Consider the following 20108-nt stretch of genomic DNA (forward strand, 5'->3'; position numbering starts at 1 on the left):
TTCAATACTTAAGAGGTTTTTGGCAGTAGGGCATGCAACCCTACCGCCAGGGACCTTAGCAGTAGGCTATTATACCCTACCGTCATGGTCCGTGGCGGTAGTAAAAGGATCAGATCTTAAAAAAAAATTAAACTAGGGTCAAATTTCAAATAGGTTTCAGAAAAGGCACAAAACACGAAATTTAGCCGACACAAAAATAGTAGCAGCGAGTGGACTGGAGTGGTCCATCTGGAGATCCGAGACACCAATCGCAGCGGCTCGCCCACACTATTATCCGCGTAAGCAGACATCTCATCCCAAATCCCGATTTCTCATCCCACCCCCATCTGCTTCGACTCCCCCCGGAGCCGAGGTCGTCGCCTTCCCACTCCGCGGCTCGCCCCACCAGCCCCAATGGCGACCGCCTGCCCGCCCCTCTCGCTGCCGTCCACTTCCCTCCTCCGCAAGACAACCCGCGCCGGCCCCGCCCGCCAGCCGCTCCCCTCCGTCCGCTGCAGCGCCGTCGGAGGTTAGCTGCCCCCTCCTCTGCTCACCAATTCGGCGGTTTGGCACAAGATTTTTATGGGAGATGTAAGCGTGTAGGGTTTATTTTGACTGGGGGTGTTTCAGAGGCTGTCGCGGAGGCGGCTGTGGCCGGGACGGCGGAGGAACCGCTGCTGGTGAGCGCAATCAAGGGGAAGAAGGTGGAGAGGCCGCCTGTCTGGCTCATGAGGCAGGCCGGGAGGTACATGAAGGCAGGTTCACTCTGAATAACAACATGATCTGAAACACCACTTATTCTCTTCACAAGCATTTCCCAATTAGCACTCAGGCCTGCAATTATATTAGAGAAATAAAAGTCGAGATCAGTTAGAGAAAGAGAGTCAATAAGATGCAACTGGACAGAGCGAATTTAAGTTACTTGAAGTTATTATGGTTTCAGTTAAAATTGAGCCTGAGAAATTCATAGAACTATAGCAAGATAAGACATGGTTGTAAACTAGATTACTAAATGCTCCTAGTATAATAGGGCGTGAGAGATCTGGACTAGGTAAGGTAACCATAGGCTGGCATAACTATCTGCACAATGTAGAACTAGTGACCATTCCTGGTGTATCCTATTTTCAAATCCACCAGAACGATTTTATTTACAGTTCTGTTCATAAAAGACAGAGCAAGTTGTTGGACAGCAGAATGTATTTTGTTGGACCGCATGGTTGTTACCACTAGAGAGACAGTGAGCTAGGCTGTTTCTTGTTTGAATAATGACTCTTTTCGTTGGGCTGTTTTTCTTCTGTACCAAGAAAAGAGAGCCCTTCTTTCCTTAACATGTTGGCATTTTGATTTTTGTAACAGAGCTATCAAAATCTCTGCGAGAAATATCCTTTGTTCCGTGAAAGATCAGAAAATGTTGACCTTGTTGTTGAGATCTCTCTGCAGCCATGGAAGGTTTTCAAGCCTGATGGAGTAAGCCGTGGACTTTGGCCCTTTCTGTATGTTTTTTCAAATTTCTCTTTTGCAAGTCTCAAAGGCTTACATGACTCGAGATGTTGCCAGTATCTGATGTTCAATTATTGACGCAGTTTCTTGTTTGTTTTTTGTCATTTGCCTTTCCTAGGTTATCTTGTTCTCAGATATCCTTACTCCACTTCCTGGGATGAATATACCTTTTGACATTGTGAAAGGAAAAGGTCCAGTGATATATGATCCCTTAAGAACAGCAGCGGCTGTGAACGAAGTCAGGGAATTCGTTCCAGAGGAGTGGGTCCCTTATGTAGGACAGGCTTTAAATTTGCTGCGAGGAGAGGTTAGTATACTCTTCAGAGGTCAGGCATGGGAATTTGAAATAGGTGTTTCTTTCAAATGCATTCTCGGATACTCGGACAGCAACATGTAATTTTACACTTTTATGGTCCGTCTACACCTTCCTTCTTCAAAGTGTGACATTCTAATAGATCAATTATCAAGTTGCTAACTAGCTGTATCAACTTCTCAATGTTGCATTACTTGGAGCTTTTCAGAGTCATGACAATATTGTAGATAAGTTGAATCATGATAGTGTAATCACTGAATCTGAGAAGCTCACGTGCATGCTTTTGCACGGGTTTCATGGCTTCATTGCAACTCCACATTTTAGACGCTATAACATTATCTGATAATTAAGTTACCCATTGTACCTCTACTTGGTCAGCCTCAATCCGTAAACAACTTTTAGATACTTTAGGTACATTCTGTACTTTCGGAGACTTGCCTACCGAGAGTCTTTAGGCTATAGAGTGTCATCTTCTCCATGGCAATAGGCTTCTTCTGTATTTTTATACTCCCCCCGTTTTTTTTATACAAGGCCACTTAATATTTATATGTCTAACTTTGACCATTAATTTTACCAACAAAATGTGAGTTATATGCCATAAAAAGTATGTCATTGGATGAATGGATGCACATTTCAAAGAATTTTCTGATATATTTTTTATGACATATAACCCATATTTTGTTTTTACCAAAATTATAAGTCAAAGTTTGACACGAAAAACAAAGTGGCCTTGTATACAAAAACGGAGGGAGTACCATTACTTTCTGAATCTGTACAATTGCACAATCACACATCCAGTAATGGGTAAGAATGTTATTTGTCATGACAAGTGCTCGATATCGCAATGGTTTTTTAAATAACATTTTCATTATAATTCAGTTAGATTATTTATTAACGACACAATTTTGGAGCTGTAACTATCATGGTAATTATTATAATTGGAACAGTTTCAATATTTATTGACTGTTTAAACTAATAGAATATGTTCCTTAAAGAGTGTGAGGCTATGCGTGCTTGTCTCTGCTGTTGTTTTAGCAGTAACAATCATTTTAACAGGGGGATTCCACTGTTTTCTTCTCAGGTTAAGAATGAAGCTGCTGTGCTTGGTTTTGTTGGAGCCCCCTTTACCTTGGCATCTTATTGCGTGGAGGGAGGTTCATCCAAGAATTTCTCGAAGATTAAGAGAATGGCCTTCGCAGAACCAGCGGTATTGCAAACAATCCTAGTTCTAATCAATATTTTGCACAACGCATTTTCTTCCTTCGGAGGCAATTTATTATTTCTTTCGAAACTATCCCAGTGCCTAATAGGTTGAAACTTGCTGATAGTGCCTTTTTTAGTCGACTTACTGATAGTGCTATGCTGTTAGCAATCTCGTAATATTTTAGTTGACTTATATAATTATATGGCAAAGCACTGCAAATCACAGCATTATATTTTATTAGCATGGGTCATATGGAAAATCTGTTGTCATTATTCATTAATCTTATTTATTGTTCAGTGAATGAAATCAGAGATATGCAGTTGGATTATGTTCCCTTTCCTTCTAACCTTCTCTGATGTCGTGCGCTCTTGTGAAAATAATATTGACCTTGATCGCTGCTCTCTGTTTCTTGTAGATTCTACATAATTTGCTACAGAAGTTTACAACTTCCATGGCTAGCTACATTAAATACCAAGCTGACAATGGCGCCCAGGCTGTCCAAATTTTTGACTCGTGGGCTACAGAACTCAGTCCAGTTGATTTTGAGGAATTCAGCTTGCCATATCTTAAGCAAATCGTGGATTCTGTTAAGGAAACACATCCTGACTTACCTCTGATATTATATGCAAGCGGATCTGGTGGATTGCTGGAAAGGCTTCCGTTGACAGGTGTTGATGTTGTTAGTTTGGACTGGACGGTTGATATGGCCGAGGGTAGGAAACGATTGGGATCCAACATAGCAGTTCAAGGAAATGTGGACCCTGGTGTTCTTTTTGGATCCAAAGAGTTCATAACCAAGCGGATTTACGACACCGTGCAGAAGGCTGGTAGTGAAGGACATGTGTTGAACCTTGGTCATGGCATTAAGGTGGGGACTCCCGAGGAAAATGTTGCCCATTTCTTTGAGGTCGCAAAGGGGATCAGATACTGAAAGACCTTGGTTGTTGAATTTGTTCCTTTCTCCCAGCCGGCAGAAATTGTAGATTCCACTGCTTGAGGATAGATGCAGGAAGCCACATGTCTAGCATAGGATACCTGACGAACACATCCTTTTGTGATTGCTTATGTGTTCTGCATTTCGGTTTCCATTTCATTGTAATACTGTAAGCACATACTAATTGGGGGTGTAAGAAAGTGTCTACTTGTTTATATCATGTATACTACTTGAATCTTATCCACCTAGTCGAGAATATCGATTTATATTTGTATGAAAATAATACTGTGGTCAAAATATGTAAGCTGTAAGTTGGATTTATTTTTCTGATACCGTTCTTAAGCCTAACTTTGTGTTGAGCTCACTAAATACCTGATTATGGTTTATACTCCCTCTGGTCCTTTTTATCTATACCAATCTAAAAAGACTCAGTGAGGAAGATCCAACACACCTCGACCATCCATTAGTATTAATCCGACGGTCCTTATTGTCTTAATGGTGAGCAACTAAACATGTTTAGTGCTAAACGTGTTTATTGCTAATCAACCCTTTCTCTCCCTGATCACCTTCCTTACGTACCCTTTCACACGAAAGGAAACTGTCACAACAAAGCGCCGTGCGATCCCCCTCCTTACGTACCCTTTCACACGAAAGGAAACTGGCACAGCGAACCTTCGTGTGATCCCCTTCCTTACGTACCCTTTCACATGAAAGGAAACTGCCACAGCGAACAGCCCACAACGCCGCCCCGTCGTCTCGCTTCAGCGACACACGCCGCCCCATCGCCTCGACCCGCAACACCTTCAAGGACACTGCCCCTCACATCTCCGTGCCGCCTCTACCCATCGCCTTTGTGTGGCCTCGGCCGTAGCGACGCCATCGCAACTTCAAGGACGCCGGTTGTCGGGGACGCCGCCTGGCCGACTGGCGGGGGCGCGTCGGAGGCACCACCTGGACCGCTCATCGCCGTCGGACCTGTCAGGGACGACGCATGGTCGTCCGTTGGCGTCGGGTCGTTGGACCATCATGGACACTGCCTGGACTTCCTGCCCGTCCCTCTCCATCGGGCCCAGGTCGTCAACGCCGCCATCAGGGGACACGCCGCTGTCAAACACGCAGCCGCCTGGCCAGAGGTCTTTCATCTCTGCTTTCTTCATTTATTCCGGAGAAGATTGATTCATGTTTCACTGAGCAGAAAAGCAGCATGTATGCACTAAAAACTGAACCCAAATCAGGCCTCGTAAAACTGAACCAAAAGCAGCCTTGTGTGCACACATTCAACAGTTATTAAGCTTCATTACCAACATGCGCAGATTAAGAGTAGGTATATCTTCAAGCCGGATTAAGATTACACCTGCGTTGTGCATTTACGAGTTTCGCATATAAAATTTGTCTAAAGCCAAGCCTAGTAAAGTTTGACCAATTTTATAGAAAAAATAACCAACATTCACAATATGAAATCAATATCAGTAGATGTGTCTTGACTTAAATTTTCATATTGTATAACTTTAGCATGGTAGATGTTGATATTTTTTCATATAAATATGGTCAAAATTTATGAAATTTGACTTCGGACAATTCTTATATACAGAGTAAAAAGGACCGGAGGGAGTATATCTGTTGGTGGTGAAGTTTATTCAGAAATTTTTACCACACTTCACCCACAGTTTGTTTACCAAGGAGAGGAATCCCTAGTTGTTAGTTGTATGATGATTTTGCTTTAAAATCTTAAGTTTTGAGCTGTAGGCATTTGTTTTTACCTGAACTGTATGCAGCTTTTGATGACTAGCCATCTATTCAGTGTTTCCAAGTAAGAATACACTACAGCCAAGCTGGTTTATTAGTAAGAAAAACGATTGTAATAGCCTGATATTTATTATCGCTGTTGATGTTTTTGTTGGTAGTTTCTGGCTAAGCAAACTCGTGTGATTCACTTATTTTGATCTTATCTGATACTCAACCAAAGGACTGCAATTCTGATACTCAGGTAGTGGTTGATGCAAGCTAAAGCTACTCTCTGAGTTCACAAATATAATATGTTTCAACTTTTTTATGAATCGAATGTACATAGGTACGTTTTAGTGTGTTTGTTCACTAATTTCGGTAAATATGTAGTTCATCTTAAAATATCCAAAACAACTTATATTTGGGAACGGAGGGAATATTTCATATATTATGGTTGGTGCCAAACAACGAAAGGCAAAGGATTATGCCTGTCGGGGATATACCTTGCGGTATGACCCGGCCAGAGTTCTAAACCGGCTGGGACTTGATAAACCGGCAGGAGTTAAGTCAGACCATGTTAAACCGGTGGCCAGTTAAAACAGACAGTTAAGACAGATGGCTATGACAGACGGTAAACCGGCAGGAGTTAAGTTAGACCATGTTAAACCGGCGGACAATGTTAAACCGGCAGACAATGTTAAACCGGCAGACAATATTAAACCGGCAGACAATGTTAAACCGGCAAACAGTGATAACTGGGTTGCCAGGGGTTATGAAGCCCAAGACGTTATGAAGCCCAAGATGTTAAGAAGCCCATGAAGATAAGCTAGAATAGTTAAGTCTTAAGTCCGAGTTGGACTCTACATGTAATCCGCCTCTTCAACATATATAAGGAGGGGTAGGGCTCCCCGAAGAGGGACAAGCAAGAAGAAACAATCTTAGGGCTAGACACAAAGAGGAGAGACGGTTTACGGTGACTCCTTCGTGATGATAATGAGACCTAGCCTCGAACAGCATGTAGGGTTATTACCGGATGATGTTTCTCGGGGCCCGAAGCTATCCAAATTCATGTCTTGTGTTGCGTCTTTCGATTCCGCTCAACCCCTCTCAAGCTATCACATATATGCGTTGACCTCACGACTAAGTCCTCACTCTAGGACATCTGCCGTGACAATTCCACGACAGTTGGCGCCCACTGTAGGGCCAGCGTACAGTGGTGTTAAGTTCTTGGAGGGATCTTTCCTAGGATTTCGAGAAGTTCGTAATTTTCAGATGAAAAGAGCCGGATTACATGTATGTGCACCGTCAAACGCAGCCGGGTGATCTGTTGTGGCCGAATCACTTTCCGTTGCATCGTTACGTGCACCGTCAAACGCAGTCGGGTGATCTGTTGTGGCTGAATCACTTTCCGTTGCATCGTTACGAGAAGCGAAGTGCAAAGGGGATTTCATCAGTATGTATCAAAATCATCAAATTACTGTTGTTTCTGTCTAATTCGCTGAGTCGCCGCCACCGCGTACAGGAGTTACCGAGGCTATTACCTGAAGCCGGATCGATTTTGCTTTTTGTCAAATCTGGTTGCTATAGGCATACGAGGAATCTACCAGGAAGTTAACTTAAGAGTTAAACAAAGGAAAGGAAAAAGGTGCTACGCAGGGTTAGCACGTGAAGACAAGGGAAGAAGTGACCCGCCGTGCCTATCCCGCTGCTAAACCGCCCGCGCCGTAAATCGGCGCCCAATATCTCTGCGTGTTCTCCTGAATCGCCGTTTCTGCTGTGAGGATCAGAAGAAAATTTCGTGGACACCGGCTGCAAAGCTCATCCTGTATGTACCCCTGTCTAGATTCGTCCACGTGTCCTCTCCTTATATTCGACCGCCGCAGTTCATTCCGATCCGTTCGCTCCTTCCGTCGGCTCGGGAGCGCTCGCTCGGCTCCAAATACGTGCGATCCCGGCTCCCTCACGAGGCAAGGCCGGCTGAGGCGGAGGCCCACATAGTCAGCCCTTTTGTCTCCCAGTCGCCCGGTTCCAAGCCTCCGCGTCTTTCGTCCGCCGCCGTCGCCGCCGCCGCTGATGGAAGGCACGGTGTGCCCAAACCAAGGTGATTCCGTCTCCGGCGCCGGCCTCTCACTCCCCCACGCGCACCTCCATCTCGCCCAGTTCAGAACTGGTGACCCCCTCCCTTGCAAGTCTAAAAGTTTGTGTTTCCTTTTGGCTGTTAGCATGCAATTAGCTCCTTCAGGTAAGAGGTTTGATTTGCTAATCGTACACGACCACATGTTAATCACATATTTTGATTAAACTGGGACGAACGAAGTGCAACCTAGCAAGCTCGTACTTGATCGGATTGTTTGATTCGCTCAGTCGAGCTACAAAATCAATTGCATCACTAGTTTCAGAGTAAGAAAGTGTAGTTTCAGACCGAAGGGTGTTTATCTTACAGGAGGATGAACTGCACATTATTTTGCTATACGTCTGACAACTATCTGACCAAACTCACATGCTAATAATTCAATGCGATTGGTGCATGTCTTTGCAGTCGTGAAAGAGAAGTTTTCAAATTGGCAAGGATTCCTCCTGGTCCAACTAGCTAAGATGGTAGAAAAGGGAACAAAGAGCAAACAGGAGGTCACCTACTCATGCAGCAGTCATGCTTCGCCATCATTCTACTGGACGAAGACCCCGAAGTACACCGCTGGAACAAGACAACTGACGCCATGGAAACAACATCAATAATTCCTGATGAGTAGACTTCGTGACAAATCGTGTACTAGTATATAGCTGATTGCTCTCTCTGACAATTTCCAACTATAATGTACAATTGTACATTGTATCTTTTTTCATCTAAGATATATATGAATGAGGTGCTCGACCTCGAAGATTTAAATCAGAGGTCTGGAAATCTGAAACTATCGCAGGTGCTCGGCCTTGAAGATTTAACACTTAACACATTCTGTCGCATAATCAATGCAATCTCACAGAAATCCAGAAATGATGAAAAACCATACTCAGCGTAGTACAAAATTATACCCAAACATTCTAAATGAAGACAAAATTCAGTCTACTACAGTGCATCAATTATAATTCATAGATACACCAAATGACATCAAAAAAATTGTACTCCTTATAGGCTGCCCGTAATACTAATCATCAAAAGGTAACTTTCTAACAGCCGAGGACAATGTGGCATCCTGCTCAACCCCAAGTAAAAGACTTGTAAATCCGCCTTGGATAGATGGAGCAGACATGGTTGAAGGTTGCCCATACACATCATTTGCAAAGGTTAGCATTGTGGCATTAGCGTATCTGCCTTGGATCAACGGTGCAGCCATGATCAAAGATCGCCCTCGCCCATAGACATCATTTGAAAATTTTGGCATGGTATTAGTAATGTCAATACTACCAGCATTCACATCCTGTATCATAGAATATGAAATTGTTCATAAAACATGCAAGTCAAATATGAAAAGGGGATACTGACTCTGAGTCAAATGGTTTACCATCATTTCCTTCGGATCAATGCCGCCATCCCTATTCTGTACTACATTTTTTCGATTTTCTCCTAAAGTCAGACATATGAATTGAAAGAAAAGTAAAAGGATTAACAATAGAAGTATAGAATGGAAAAGGCTTGCTAGAATGGGTAGGATCGACACCTTTCTTTTTAGCACTTTTATTTTTCTTCCCTTTCTTTTTTCAAGGGAGATGGTTGCCCGTTTACGCTTTGCGCCTTTCACCACCTGAGGAACTCTGAATGATATTGTACCATTTATTGTGTTTGTAGCACACTCAGCCGAAACTAGCGGAACCTCGCTCGATTTTTCCTCCATCTTGCTAAGAGTGTTATCTGCTTCCAAGTCTAACTTATCTATAGCTTTCTCGAAATCATCAAGAAGTTGTTTTGACCGAGTACACTTCAATGCAACTGATGTAGCCTTCCTTGAGATACGTGCAGCTTGTGTTTTCAAGCTTTCCTCCTCGGATCCTTGTTTTTCAACATAAAATCCTCTTTTCGCATATTTTGTCCATCTTCCTAGTATATATTGTGGTGGCAAAATGAAAAAAAATCATTCATATTGAAGACTTTGAATGCATGCTTGCACAATATACCTGCAAGATATGGACGTCATATTTCATCAAGTTGTATTACAGAGCAAATTGCATCATAAATTCTGTATATATACCTATGGATTCGAACTTTTTGCAACAACATGTAATAGTTGTGTCCGTGGTATTGAATGTAACTTTTGCTCCATGCTCACTGTTCATATGTGTGACCATATATGTCAACACCGGACCGTCGGTTTGTAATAGTTTACAAGAGAATGAAAATTGGCTTTTGAATTATGTTTCAAATTCTGAATACATTCGCCTTGTATATGATTCAGATGCGGTCTTTAGCAAAGGAAAATTTGGACTATAAGCAACAGGTTTCTTTCGACGCGAACTAAAATCTGCATCCAACTCATTTTCACGAAGACTTCCAGAAACCTTCTCACATTCTACAAGGAGTTCTGAAAGACCAAGTCTCCTATGAAATCTTTGCTTGAATACATTATTCATACCTTCACTCCTTTGAGTCGAGTTCATATCAGCTGTAAAAGAGTCACGATAGACAGCAGCCCACTTTTCCCTCAACTCATACATCTTTTTCATCCATTCATTGTCCTCAAGGTTGTATCGATCCAACAATTCAAACCATTTTTTATTGAAGTAAAATTCTGACCTATCTTCATAGACACATTTCTTAAAATCAGGTAAAAACTTCTCAGGATGCTCATGAATTACATGCCCATGATGTTTTGCAGCACTAAGATAAATGTGCCACAAACAAAGCCGATGACTTGTATTTGGGAACACATATGCAATTGCTCCGTCCATGGCCTTGTCCTGATCAGTGAAAATAGTGTTCGGATGCTTGCCTGACATCGCTATTAAAAATGTTTCAAAGAGCCAAACAAATGAATCGATACTCTCATTAAATATCAGCGCGGCACCAAAAATTACTGTCTGCTTGTGATGGTTGGTACCAACGAATGGAGCAAAAGGCATTTCAAACTTGTTAGTCTGAAAAGTGGTATCAAATGATACAGCATCCCCAAAACATGTGTAATCCATGATAGACTGACCATCTGCCCAAAAGAAATTAGCTATCTGGCCATCAACTTGATCTATCTGAATGGCATAAAAAATGTAGGATCCTCTCTTTGCTTATTTTTCAAGTATTCCAACAGTGTCTGTGCATTATTTGATTCTAAATACTTCTTGCGCTCGCGACCAATCTCATTATTGCAGTCCATCTTTGAGAATGGTACTTTGTCGGGTCCTCCGTAAAATGCTATCATAAAGTCATATACCTGGGATGGCTTCATCCCGGCTTCCCGTATCTGGCCAATTAGATGTCTATCCGCTTCTATAACACGTCTTTGGGACCTCAGCTTGTGCACCTTATTGGGACTAGCAAGATAATGATTGTGCTCGGTTATAAGCTTTTGCACTGTCCAAATACCATCCTTGTTGACACTAAACTGAATACGAGCCTCACAACCTGTCCTTGCAGTGTCCTTAGATGATTGGGTATCTCGATGGCCTTCGTTACTGCAAACTATATATTTTTGAGATATACTTTTATCACCTCGTCGCTTTGTGTGACTTTTTCTGACACTGAACCCAACCTTGGGGGCATATGCGTTGTACATATCATAAGCGCTGTCCTCTGAATCGAAAGCCAATCCAACTTTTGGAACAATCAATGTTTGTCCAACTTTATCAATCGCCTGCCATACAATGAGTCCAGAGTTAAATTTATATTACCATAATGTGATGTGGGAAAATGTTTTTCTCATGCACTTTGTGAATTTGTTTTCCTAAGCTTACTGAAGAACACATATTAATTTTGAGCAGTCATTTGCCAAGTAATCAGTGCATAGTACAGTACTAGAGTACGATGATCTTATGCCGACTGTCTGAATAGGATATTGCTTTTCAACCCGTACCTGCATTCTTTGCTCTACACCGGCGACCCCGTCGTCCTGTTGACCTCCTTCTCCTATCATGGCGGTGGTCGTATCCTCCCGGACTCCTCCTCCTGACATGACGTGTGGGGCCTGCAAGTTCATGGCGTGCGCACAGCCATTCTCATCCGCGAGATTTATGTGGGACAAGTCGTCGGCAGTGCCACCGTGGTCCGTCATGGCCGCTCCCGTCCTTCTCGACGGTACTGCAGCTTCAAACTGCAGCGGCCATGAATATCCTTCTAGGCTGATGCGGCCATGCGAAGGAGAGGATGATGATGCGTTTGGGCGTGAGGCAAACATAGTTGTGCTCTCCCCCGGCGGAGTGAGTGCCGGACCAGGGTTCCCTCGGCCGCCACTAGTCTCATCTGCCATGATCAGATCGCCGCTATTCAAGGGAAGCAGATGCTATCAATCACAAGTATGCGTATCTAATTGAAAAGGCATAACGACGGGAGCTGATTGCCTGCAGTTTTTGCAGCCGAGCGGAGCCCAGGGAGCCGGGATCGCACGTATTTGGAGCCGAGCGAGCGCTCCCGAGCCGACGGAAGGAGCGAACGGATCGGAATGAACGGCAGCGGTCGGATGTAAGGAGGGGACACGTGGACGAATCTGGGCAGGGGTACGCACAGGGGCTTTGCAGCCGGTGTCCACGAAATTTTCTTCCGTGAGGATCGCCTCCGCCCCGCATCATCAACAAGTTACCAAGTCAACGACCACCTTTGGTTTGACCCTGTATTGGGCTGCCCCCATTGGTTCAACGCCGAATCGAGCCGCCCGCTGCGGTGTCATTATGCCGTCTCTCCTTGCTTGAATCCTGAGCCGCCCCGCGTGTCTCACTACTCCGGGTTGCCCTCTGCCTCGCCAGTTCAAGTCGCCATGAGCCACCACTATCCCGAGTCGCCAGTGAACTGTAGGTACGACATTCAGTCGCCGATCGCTCCGCCGGTTCTGAGTCGCTGCCTCATCGATATCGCCAACCTGCCTCCGTCGGAGCTCTGGGATGCTGGCCGCCTTGGTTTCGTGCCTCCCAAAGCCACCATGGTCCGCCTCTTCTGTTGTGTTAACCCGCCATTACCACGAGCCGCCCTGCATCTGCTATGAATCACCGTTCCAAGTTGCCTGCTCAAACCGTTGTAGCTCTGCCTTACAGTCTCCATCGAGCCGCCGGAGCTGTTGTGACTCCTCTGCCACCACGGGTCACGCCTCACCATCGGGCCTCGACTGGTCCCCGGTTTAGCCACCATCGGATTTCATTTCGACTCCGACCTCAAGTCACCTCCCCCACGACTGTCTTCAAACCGGACTCAAGCCGCTCTCTGCTCCGAGTCACCGTAGACTTGGGCCGGCTGCGTCTCCGCCGTCGCTTTGTGCCTCGCCGATTCCCAATCTGCAGCTGCGCCCAGTCGTCACAGACGCGACCCGCCATCGGCTACGCTTGCTGACTCCGCCGCGTCGTTTATCTCTGTTGCTGCCCTGCCGGGTTACGACCACAGAGGCGCCACGGGCCGCCACGGTCTCCGCCTCGGCTATACGCGGGCCTGCGTCGGTCACTTCTACTGCTGGCCGCTTCGTTTCACTTCCGGGCCGCCGCGTCGCCGTGACTCGCTCCACCGGCACGCTTCGAGATGGCCTCTGTATCTCCTTCAACCTCCAATACGGTCAAATGGACGAGTTCTGAGCCGTTGTAGTGGCCCTTCAACTCCAAGTCACTGCTGCACGGCTCCGAGTCACCGGCGTGGCCTCTGTGGCCAACGCTGTCGCACCTTGAGCCGACACTGCCGCTTCTACGCCTGCGGCCTCATCACGATTGCAGTTCTCCTCCAACCGGCCGCCTCCACTTGAGTCGCCAAGCCAACGCTTCCGGGGCTGGCCTCGCCTCCGCTGTCGCTTGCCGCCAAACCGCCCGGCCTCGCGCCTAAACCGCTGGCCTCTGCTTCCATGGCTTCATCCGCCTTTGCCACCGTGAGCCGCCACGGTTTGAGTCGCCCCCGCGACTGCGCCGCTCTAAGCAGCCGGTTTACCTCGCCGCCGTGCCTTTGAGCTGCTCCTGCTGACGGTCCACCCCGTCGCTCATCTTTAAACCGCCCCCGTGCTGAACAGCCGCATCCTCGAGCTGCCACCTGACCCGGCAACGCGCCGCCTCGTCAAACCGCTGGCCCCGAATAGACAAAGCAGTCGGCCCTGCATCCTCGAGCTGCAGGATACAGAGATAGGAACGTATCACGGCAAGACACCTCTCGATGGATGGATAGAACGGAGGAGGAGACACACAACTAAAAAGAAAGAAGAAAAAAAATCGCTGCTACTTCGATTAGCAGTGGTCAGAGCGCTGCTGCATGTGATCAGATAAATATAATAGCCTGAAGCCAGCCTAATTCTCGAGGAGAAGCAAACTTTTCAAATGCACAATTATGGTCTACTAAAGAGGGTTATGACCTGGACAAGTTCAAAGACGTGCACGTTTTACGCAGTGCTAATCATCTATGGATTATCTGTTGGCTGAGAAATCACTTTCAGATTGAGTTATTACACAGGTCAAAAGGCGCTACAAACATTAACAGGCATCTCAATCAGCACTTAAGCATCAGCCGGCATCTGTCGAACCGCCGGTGCCGTCGTCGCGACCGACGCCCCTCCGTTTGTACGCGAGTCTCTGCGCCGGGTTGCTCGTACCGCAAGTTGCCCGCCTGTCTGCTACCAGCTCGCTCCTCTGCGTTGAACCACCGCCATCTGAGGGAAGTAGTTGTCGGCTCGTCACCCGCTCTAAACCGGCTCTACTGTCGCTCGCCGCCAAACTGCTTGTGCTCGCGCTTAAACCGCTAGCCTCTGCTTCTGCGGCCTCATCCGCCTCACCGCCAAAGTGAGCGCTGAGCCGTTCCACCACGGGCTGCGGCCTCTGATATCGGAACCCGTCGGGCCTGTCTGAAACACACCTGTGAAGCTGAAACCGTGAAAGGTCATCGTTTGGGGACACAGCGATGGATTGTTACGTGTGATCTCCAACAACATACCATCGGTGTTGCCTGACAGTTGTCATGGATATTGCATGGACTTTCTTATTGAAGCATTTAAAGGGTAATTGGACGATGCGTGGACTGAAGAAGCACGAGATGCTATGATTGAACTGGGCTATATTTTCATGCAAGCCTGTACTGCTGAGCTGATCAACGCTCGTATATCCGCGCCAGGATTCCTCCAGAGCGCCTCTGCTCGCTTTCGCTGTAACACGCCCTGTTGACCCACCAAGCCCCGGTGAACCGTCCTCCCTCTGCGCAAGATCCTGCATCGCGAGCTGCCTGATGCCTCTGCTCGCGAGCCGCCCCCGCACACCTCGTCGGCCTCGGCTTGCCGTTCGCCTGCAAACTGCTCTACGCCGCGGCCTTGCCAGTGACTTGCTTCTGAACCGACCGCCCTGGCCCTACAGGCTGCTCCCTTCCTACGCCCCTGCGCTGATGGAAACAACAGAAGAAAAGTCAAAGTGGTTAAGTGTTGAAAAAAAAAGTTTTGATCATATCAAAAGATATATGAGGTGTTCCCGAGGATAAATACGCCCTAATTTCTTGGAGTGAAGATTATACGAACTACGGCGAACTATGGCAAGGCCCTTGAAAGGATCAACACAAAAGTTATTGGTTATCTACGGACGCCATATAATGATCATCTGTCGCCTAAATATCAGGTGATATTTATCTTACATATTTTGTTAAGTACATGTTGATTTCCTTCGACAAACAACTACTCCGCTCTGCTGTATTTTTTGTACGCAGGACAATTATTCACTACAAATGTGGTTTATACCACGGACACGGAGCACGTACTAGCAACATTGCACCCGGACCGTCCCTCGGAATTAACTCGTTCGTCCGCGCCGGCTTACAATGCCGCGGTCGACTCATCTGTCCGAGCTGCTTCTGATGTTGTGGTCGCCTTTGTCGTTCGTCTCTTGCGGTCTGGTCTACATCAACACACCGGGCTGCATCTGTCTGCATGAACTGTTTATTGAGTATGAGCAAGTCACTGCTTGGGTAGCCCGGTTTTTTCTTCCAACACATTGGAGGTAAATTATCATTCAGCCGCCGTTTATGCTGGATGACTCAATGAACATGCGCATAAATCGCTGCCACTACAGTTTGGTCAACTTCAAGCAACCGATTGGAAGGAACCATTTGCCGAGTTGCCGACACGGCTCATACGAGATCATTTATAACCCACCGCAGTCACCTCAATCTTCTGTGGATTTACATCGCGTTATTAACACCGATGATATATACCTTCTGCTATGGTAAAGTACGGAGAATTTCAAGACAACTCCTTGAGTCATCTTAAAACTCAGGGGCTACGATGATATGACGCAGCAAGTCTTGCCAGTTTCAGCAAATTCAAGTACCCCAGGATGTTGAAGGAAAACCCATCCCGGAGGCTACTGTTATATTGATAAAAATTTAAAGGCCGTCAGAAGTATTCCGGCTCACAATGATGCTTCCGGTTTATAGTCCGGTTTAAGGGGAATCCTGTCTCCCACACAGCGCTGAAGCCCTTAGTGTTTGGTTTAAATCCGGTTTAAGAGGAAACTATCCCTTACAAGGCACTGAAGCGCTCAAATCCGGTTTAACAATGTCCGGTTTGAAAAGGAATTAACTTCTCGCAAGTTCGAGTTTAAAGGCTGTTAGAAAATTTCCGGCTGAAAATGAAGATTCCGGTTTAAAATCCGGTTCAAGGGAAAGATGTCTCCCACGAAGCTTTGAAGCTTTCAATATCCGGTTTAACATCCGGTTCAAGAAGGATTTATCTCTTGCAAAAAGTTAAAGGGTGCTAAAGAGGACCTGCTGCCATGATGCGCGGTTCAAACATGGGTATCATGCCTTATTGGCTTATCATATTATTGATCACTTGGGGGCTTGGTCGTATCCGAACCATAGCTACACCTCTTGATCGGTGCAATGCCACAACATCACTTGGGGGCTTTGGTCATGTCCGAACCATAGCAACACCTTTTGATAGGCGTAAAGCCACAACATAACTTGGGGACTTGGTCACTTCTGAACCATAGTCACGCCTCTTGATCGGCCTAGTGCCACAACATCACTTGGGGGCTTTGGTAGAACCCGAACCATCGCTACACCTCTTGATCGGCGTAATGCCAATGCATCATTTGGGGACCTGGCTGACTCGAACCATAGCTACACCTTTTGGGGGCTTGGTCGTGTCCGACCATGGTAATGCCTCTTGACCAGCTCAAAGCCTCATTTGCAATGTTTTTATATTTGCCTTTGCTTGAATTTTGTTCTATTTTAAACTATTTCTTTTGTTGTGTTTTCAAACCGGCATTAATAATCCGGTTCGACTGTCAATTACAAATTGATGGAACACGATTAAATCATAATCCAGAGACTATCAGCCCGGTCTGGTTTCGACTATAAGTCGCCAGTATATATTTGGATTGCGCCATTGGAATCATGCGCTCATAAATCATTGGATTATATTATTCAAATCTTCAAATAGCCAACATGGCTGGATTTTATTATGGTTATCAATAACCAGTATTATGATTAAGGTTTTCAAAGTCGCTTTAGCGCAATGGCTATTATATTATCAAGGGATATGATTTATTTTACAATTGAAGGAATAGTCCCAAGTCGCTATAGGCTTACGACCCGGCACTTGGCAGCTACATTATTCAACTTAAGATTATATCAAATATGCAAGTCTCGTGTCGCTGCAAGCATGCACCATGACACTTGGGGGCTAATGCAAAGTCATTTTTATTAGTCTTATTGAAGACCCGACTCATCACATCATAATGAGCCGGCCCTTGGGGGCTACCAATTGCTCATGTCAACAATTCAAGGTACACAAATTTTTATATATTATTGAAGGATCCACTGCTCAATTGGTGGAGTACAAAGCTCTTAACCTTGTGGATGTGGGTTCAAGCCCCATGGTGGAGACTATATTATATGATGTTATTATCAATTATATACAAAGTCCCAGCTCAGTATTATCTTACTAAGCCGGCCCTTGGGGGCTACATGTTGCTGTTCAAATTTACATGGTTATATCTACAAAGTCCCTGCTCATTATTGCATAATGACCCGGCCCTTAGGGGCTACACTGGTTGAAGTTTTCATGAGCATAAAGCAATTACAAGTCCCAGGTTGCTGCAAGCATGACAACCCGGCACTTGGGGCTACATATGTGGAATACTTAGTTCTGACTAGTGATTAAGATGAACAACTTGGATTTCTTCAAGCTTGTGACATTCATATTGAAGCAAATCTTAAGCTGTTACTACGTTACCTTCTTAACATTTGAGGGCTACAAGTGATAGGCATATAAGAGGTATATTTTCAAAAGCTGATGTTAACAAATCCAGTGCCATCAATATTTGTAAACCGGCAAAGTTCTACATTCTTAAACCGGCTGAAGATCAGATGAGTATTTCAAAGACCAATATTTTTGTTAAGCATTGGGAGATGAGTCAAAGGAGTTATTCTTCACAATATTTATCTGTGACAAACCAATGTCAGCAAATTGATTATGAAGCTGGCCTATTGACCCGGATTTTCTAAAAGGAAATGACAAGGATTTAAAGAGGATCATGATCAGTTTAACATGGATAAATCCAAATTAAACCGGGGGCTAATGTCGGGGATATACCCTGCGGTATGACCCGGCCGGAGTTCTAAACCGGCTGGGACTTAGTAAACCGACATGAGTTAAGTCAGACCATGTTAAACCGGTGGCCAGTTAAGACAGACAGTTAAGACAGATGGCTATGACAGACGGTAAACCGGCAGGTGGTAAACCGGCAGGAGTTAAGTCAGACCATGTTAAACCGGCGGACAATGTTAAACCGACAGACAATGTTAAACCGACATACAATATTAAACCGACAGACAATGTTAAACCGACAAATAGTGATAACTGGGTTGCCAGGGGTTATGAAGCCCAAGACGTTATGAAGCCCAAGACGTTATGAAGCCCAAGATGTTAAGAAGCCCATGAAGATAAGTTAGAATAGTTAAGTCTTAAGTCCGAGTTGGACTCTACATGTAACCCGCCTCTTCAACATATATAAGGAGGGGTAGGGCTCCCCAAAGAGGGACAAGCAAGAAGAAACAATCTTAGGGCTAGACACAAAGAGGAGAGCCGGTTTACGGTGACTCCTTCGTGATGATAATGAGACCTAGCCTCAATCAGCATGTAGGGTTATTACCGGATGATGTTTCCCGGGGCCCGAAGCTGTCTAAATTCCTGTCTTGTGTTGTGTCTTTCGATTCCGCTCAACCCCTCTCAAGCTTTCGCATATATGCGTTGGCCTCACGACTAAGTCCTCACTCTAGGACATCTGCCGTGACAATTCCACGACAATGCCAGTGAGAAGCCTTCACTGAATATCTCGTAACATAGCATATGTAGCCATATGTACGGCTGTAAGTGCAGGAGATGCAGTGTTGCACTTTTCTTTTGACTTGGTATCCATCTTTGGTAGCTATATTGTTGTGAGCATAACAATACAGTCTTGGTAATTTTGATTGAAGAGCAGTGTAGCAGTGCGTTGAACAATTTTTTTGCTGCACTTTTGAGCCACACAAGTAGAGTAACTATACCTCGTGGGCTAATGAGTCAATCTTCTCTAGTTTACCAATCTTTTTCATGTGCTCACTCAAGTTTCCCGTCTCTGTGGTCGATCAACTTAACATCTGTGGAAAGGTGTAGGATGCAACTCATTGTATTCCATGGAGTAGGTTACAATATATATACAGGATGTCTTGCGTGACAAGGAAACTAATCCTACCATATCTCATGTCTTGCGTGACAAGGAAACTAATCCTACCATATCTCTAGAAGTAAGCTATACAAGGTTAGAGAAGATAGGAATAGCAATATGAGATATGTCACGTTCAACACCCCCCCGCAGTCGAACCGTCGGCGTCGGCGATGCAAAGACTGGAACGAAACTCTTGGAATGCAGCGGTTGGAAGCCCCTTGGTCATAATGTCGACAAACTGCTGGGTGGTCGGTACATGAAGGACACGAAGCTGACCCAACTGTACCTTCTCGCGGACGAAGTGAACATCAAGTTCAATATGCTTGGTGCGCTTATGCTGCACTAGGTTGGCCGCGAGGTAGGTGGCCGAAACATTATCACAAAAAACCACCGTAGCTTTCGGGATTGGAACCCGAAGTTCACCAAGTAACTGACGGAGCCAACATGTCTCGGCAACAACATTGGAGACGACACGGTACTCGGCCTCAGCACTCGAGCGGGAGACGGTGGGCTGCCGCTTGGAGGACCAAGAGATGAGAGAATCATCGAAGAAGACACAATACCCGGACGTGGAGCGTCGAGTGTCAGGACAACCGGCCTAATCCGCATCAGTGTAGGCAAGCAACTTGGTGGAGGCGGAGGCGCGAAGACGAAGCCCAAAGGTC

The 20108-nt window shown here is 45.6% G+C and overlaps 2 protein-coding genes and 1 long non-coding RNA gene across 5 annotated transcripts; 2 read left to right on the forward strand and 1 right to left on the reverse strand.

Annotated features, from left to right (window-relative positions):
- The first annotated feature begins 232 nt into the window (after positions 1-232).
- Positions 233-4145, forward strand: LOC123085806 (uroporphyrinogen decarboxylase). The gene is made up of 6 exons (XM_044507517.1): positions 233-508; positions 610-734; positions 1336-1446; positions 1598-1786; positions 2874-2999; positions 3412-4145. The coding sequence occupies exons 1-6, from the start codon at positions 394-396 to the stop codon at positions 3925-3927; spliced, it is 1182 nt and encodes a 393-aa protein (XP_044363452.1). The 5' UTR covers positions 233-393; the 3' UTR covers positions 3928-4145.
- A 3181-nt stretch (positions 4146-7326) lies between these two features.
- Positions 7327-8545, forward strand: LOC123081926 (uncharacterized). Its single transcript, XR_006438844.1, has 2 exons — positions 7327-7756; positions 8195-8545. It is a non-coding gene; the product is annotated as an uncharacterized lncRNA (long non-coding RNA).
- Positions 8546-8690: 145 nt separating this feature from the next.
- LOC123085807 (protein FAR1-RELATED SEQUENCE 5) lies at positions 8691-13935 on the reverse strand. Of its 3 annotated transcripts, XM_044507519.1 has the most exons (5): positions 11652-13935; positions 9840-11432; positions 9312-9765; positions 9156-9217; positions 8691-9071 (listed from the first exon to the last, which is right to left on the reverse strand). In XM_044507519.1, exons 1-2 carry the CDS (start codon positions 12042-12044, stop codon positions 10827-10829), a joined length of 999 nt encoding a protein of 332 aa, XP_044363454.1. In that variant the 5' UTR covers positions 12045-13935; the 3' UTR covers positions 8691-9071; positions 9156-9217; positions 9312-9765; positions 9840-10826. The 3 variants fall into 3 exon arrangements, with proteins under 3 accessions (XP_044363454.1, XP_044363455.1, XP_044363453.1); XM_044507520.1 differs by having other exon boundaries at positions 9156-9765; positions 10221-11432; XM_044507518.1 differs by having other exon boundaries at positions 9156-9765.
- Between the last annotated feature and the right edge of the window lie 6173 nt (positions 13936-20108).

Source organism: Triticum aestivum, chromosome 4A (genome assembly GCF_018294505.1).
Source record: "Triticum aestivum cultivar Chinese Spring chromosome 4A, IWGSC CS RefSeq v2.1, whole genome shotgun sequence".
Lineage (NCBI taxonomy): Eukaryota > Viridiplantae > Streptophyta > Magnoliopsida > Poales > Poaceae > Triticum > Triticum aestivum.

Bases quoted from the DNA above. Each gene is read 5' to 3' on its own strand.
- LOC123085807 (XM_044507520.1), bottom strand. From the start codon at position 12,044: ATGGCAGATGAGACTAGTGGCGGCCGAGGGAACCCTGGTCCGGCACTC. The intron at 11,433-11,651 runs GTACGGGTTGAA...ATTGTATGGCAG, and splicing joins GTGTAGAGCAAAGAATGCAG to GCGATTGATAAAGTTGGACA.
- LOC123085806 (XM_044507517.1), top strand. From the start codon at position 394: ATGGCGACCGCCTGCCCGCCCCTCTCGCTGCCGTCCACTTCCCTCCTC. The intron at 1,787-2,873 runs GTTAGTATACTC...TTTTCTTCTCAG, and splicing joins TAAATTTGCTGCGAGGAGAG to GTTAAGAATGAAGCTGCTGT. The intron at 3,000-3,411 runs GTATTGCAAACA...TGTTTCTTGTAG, and splicing joins TGGCCTTCGCAGAACCAGCG to ATTCTACATAATTTGCTACA.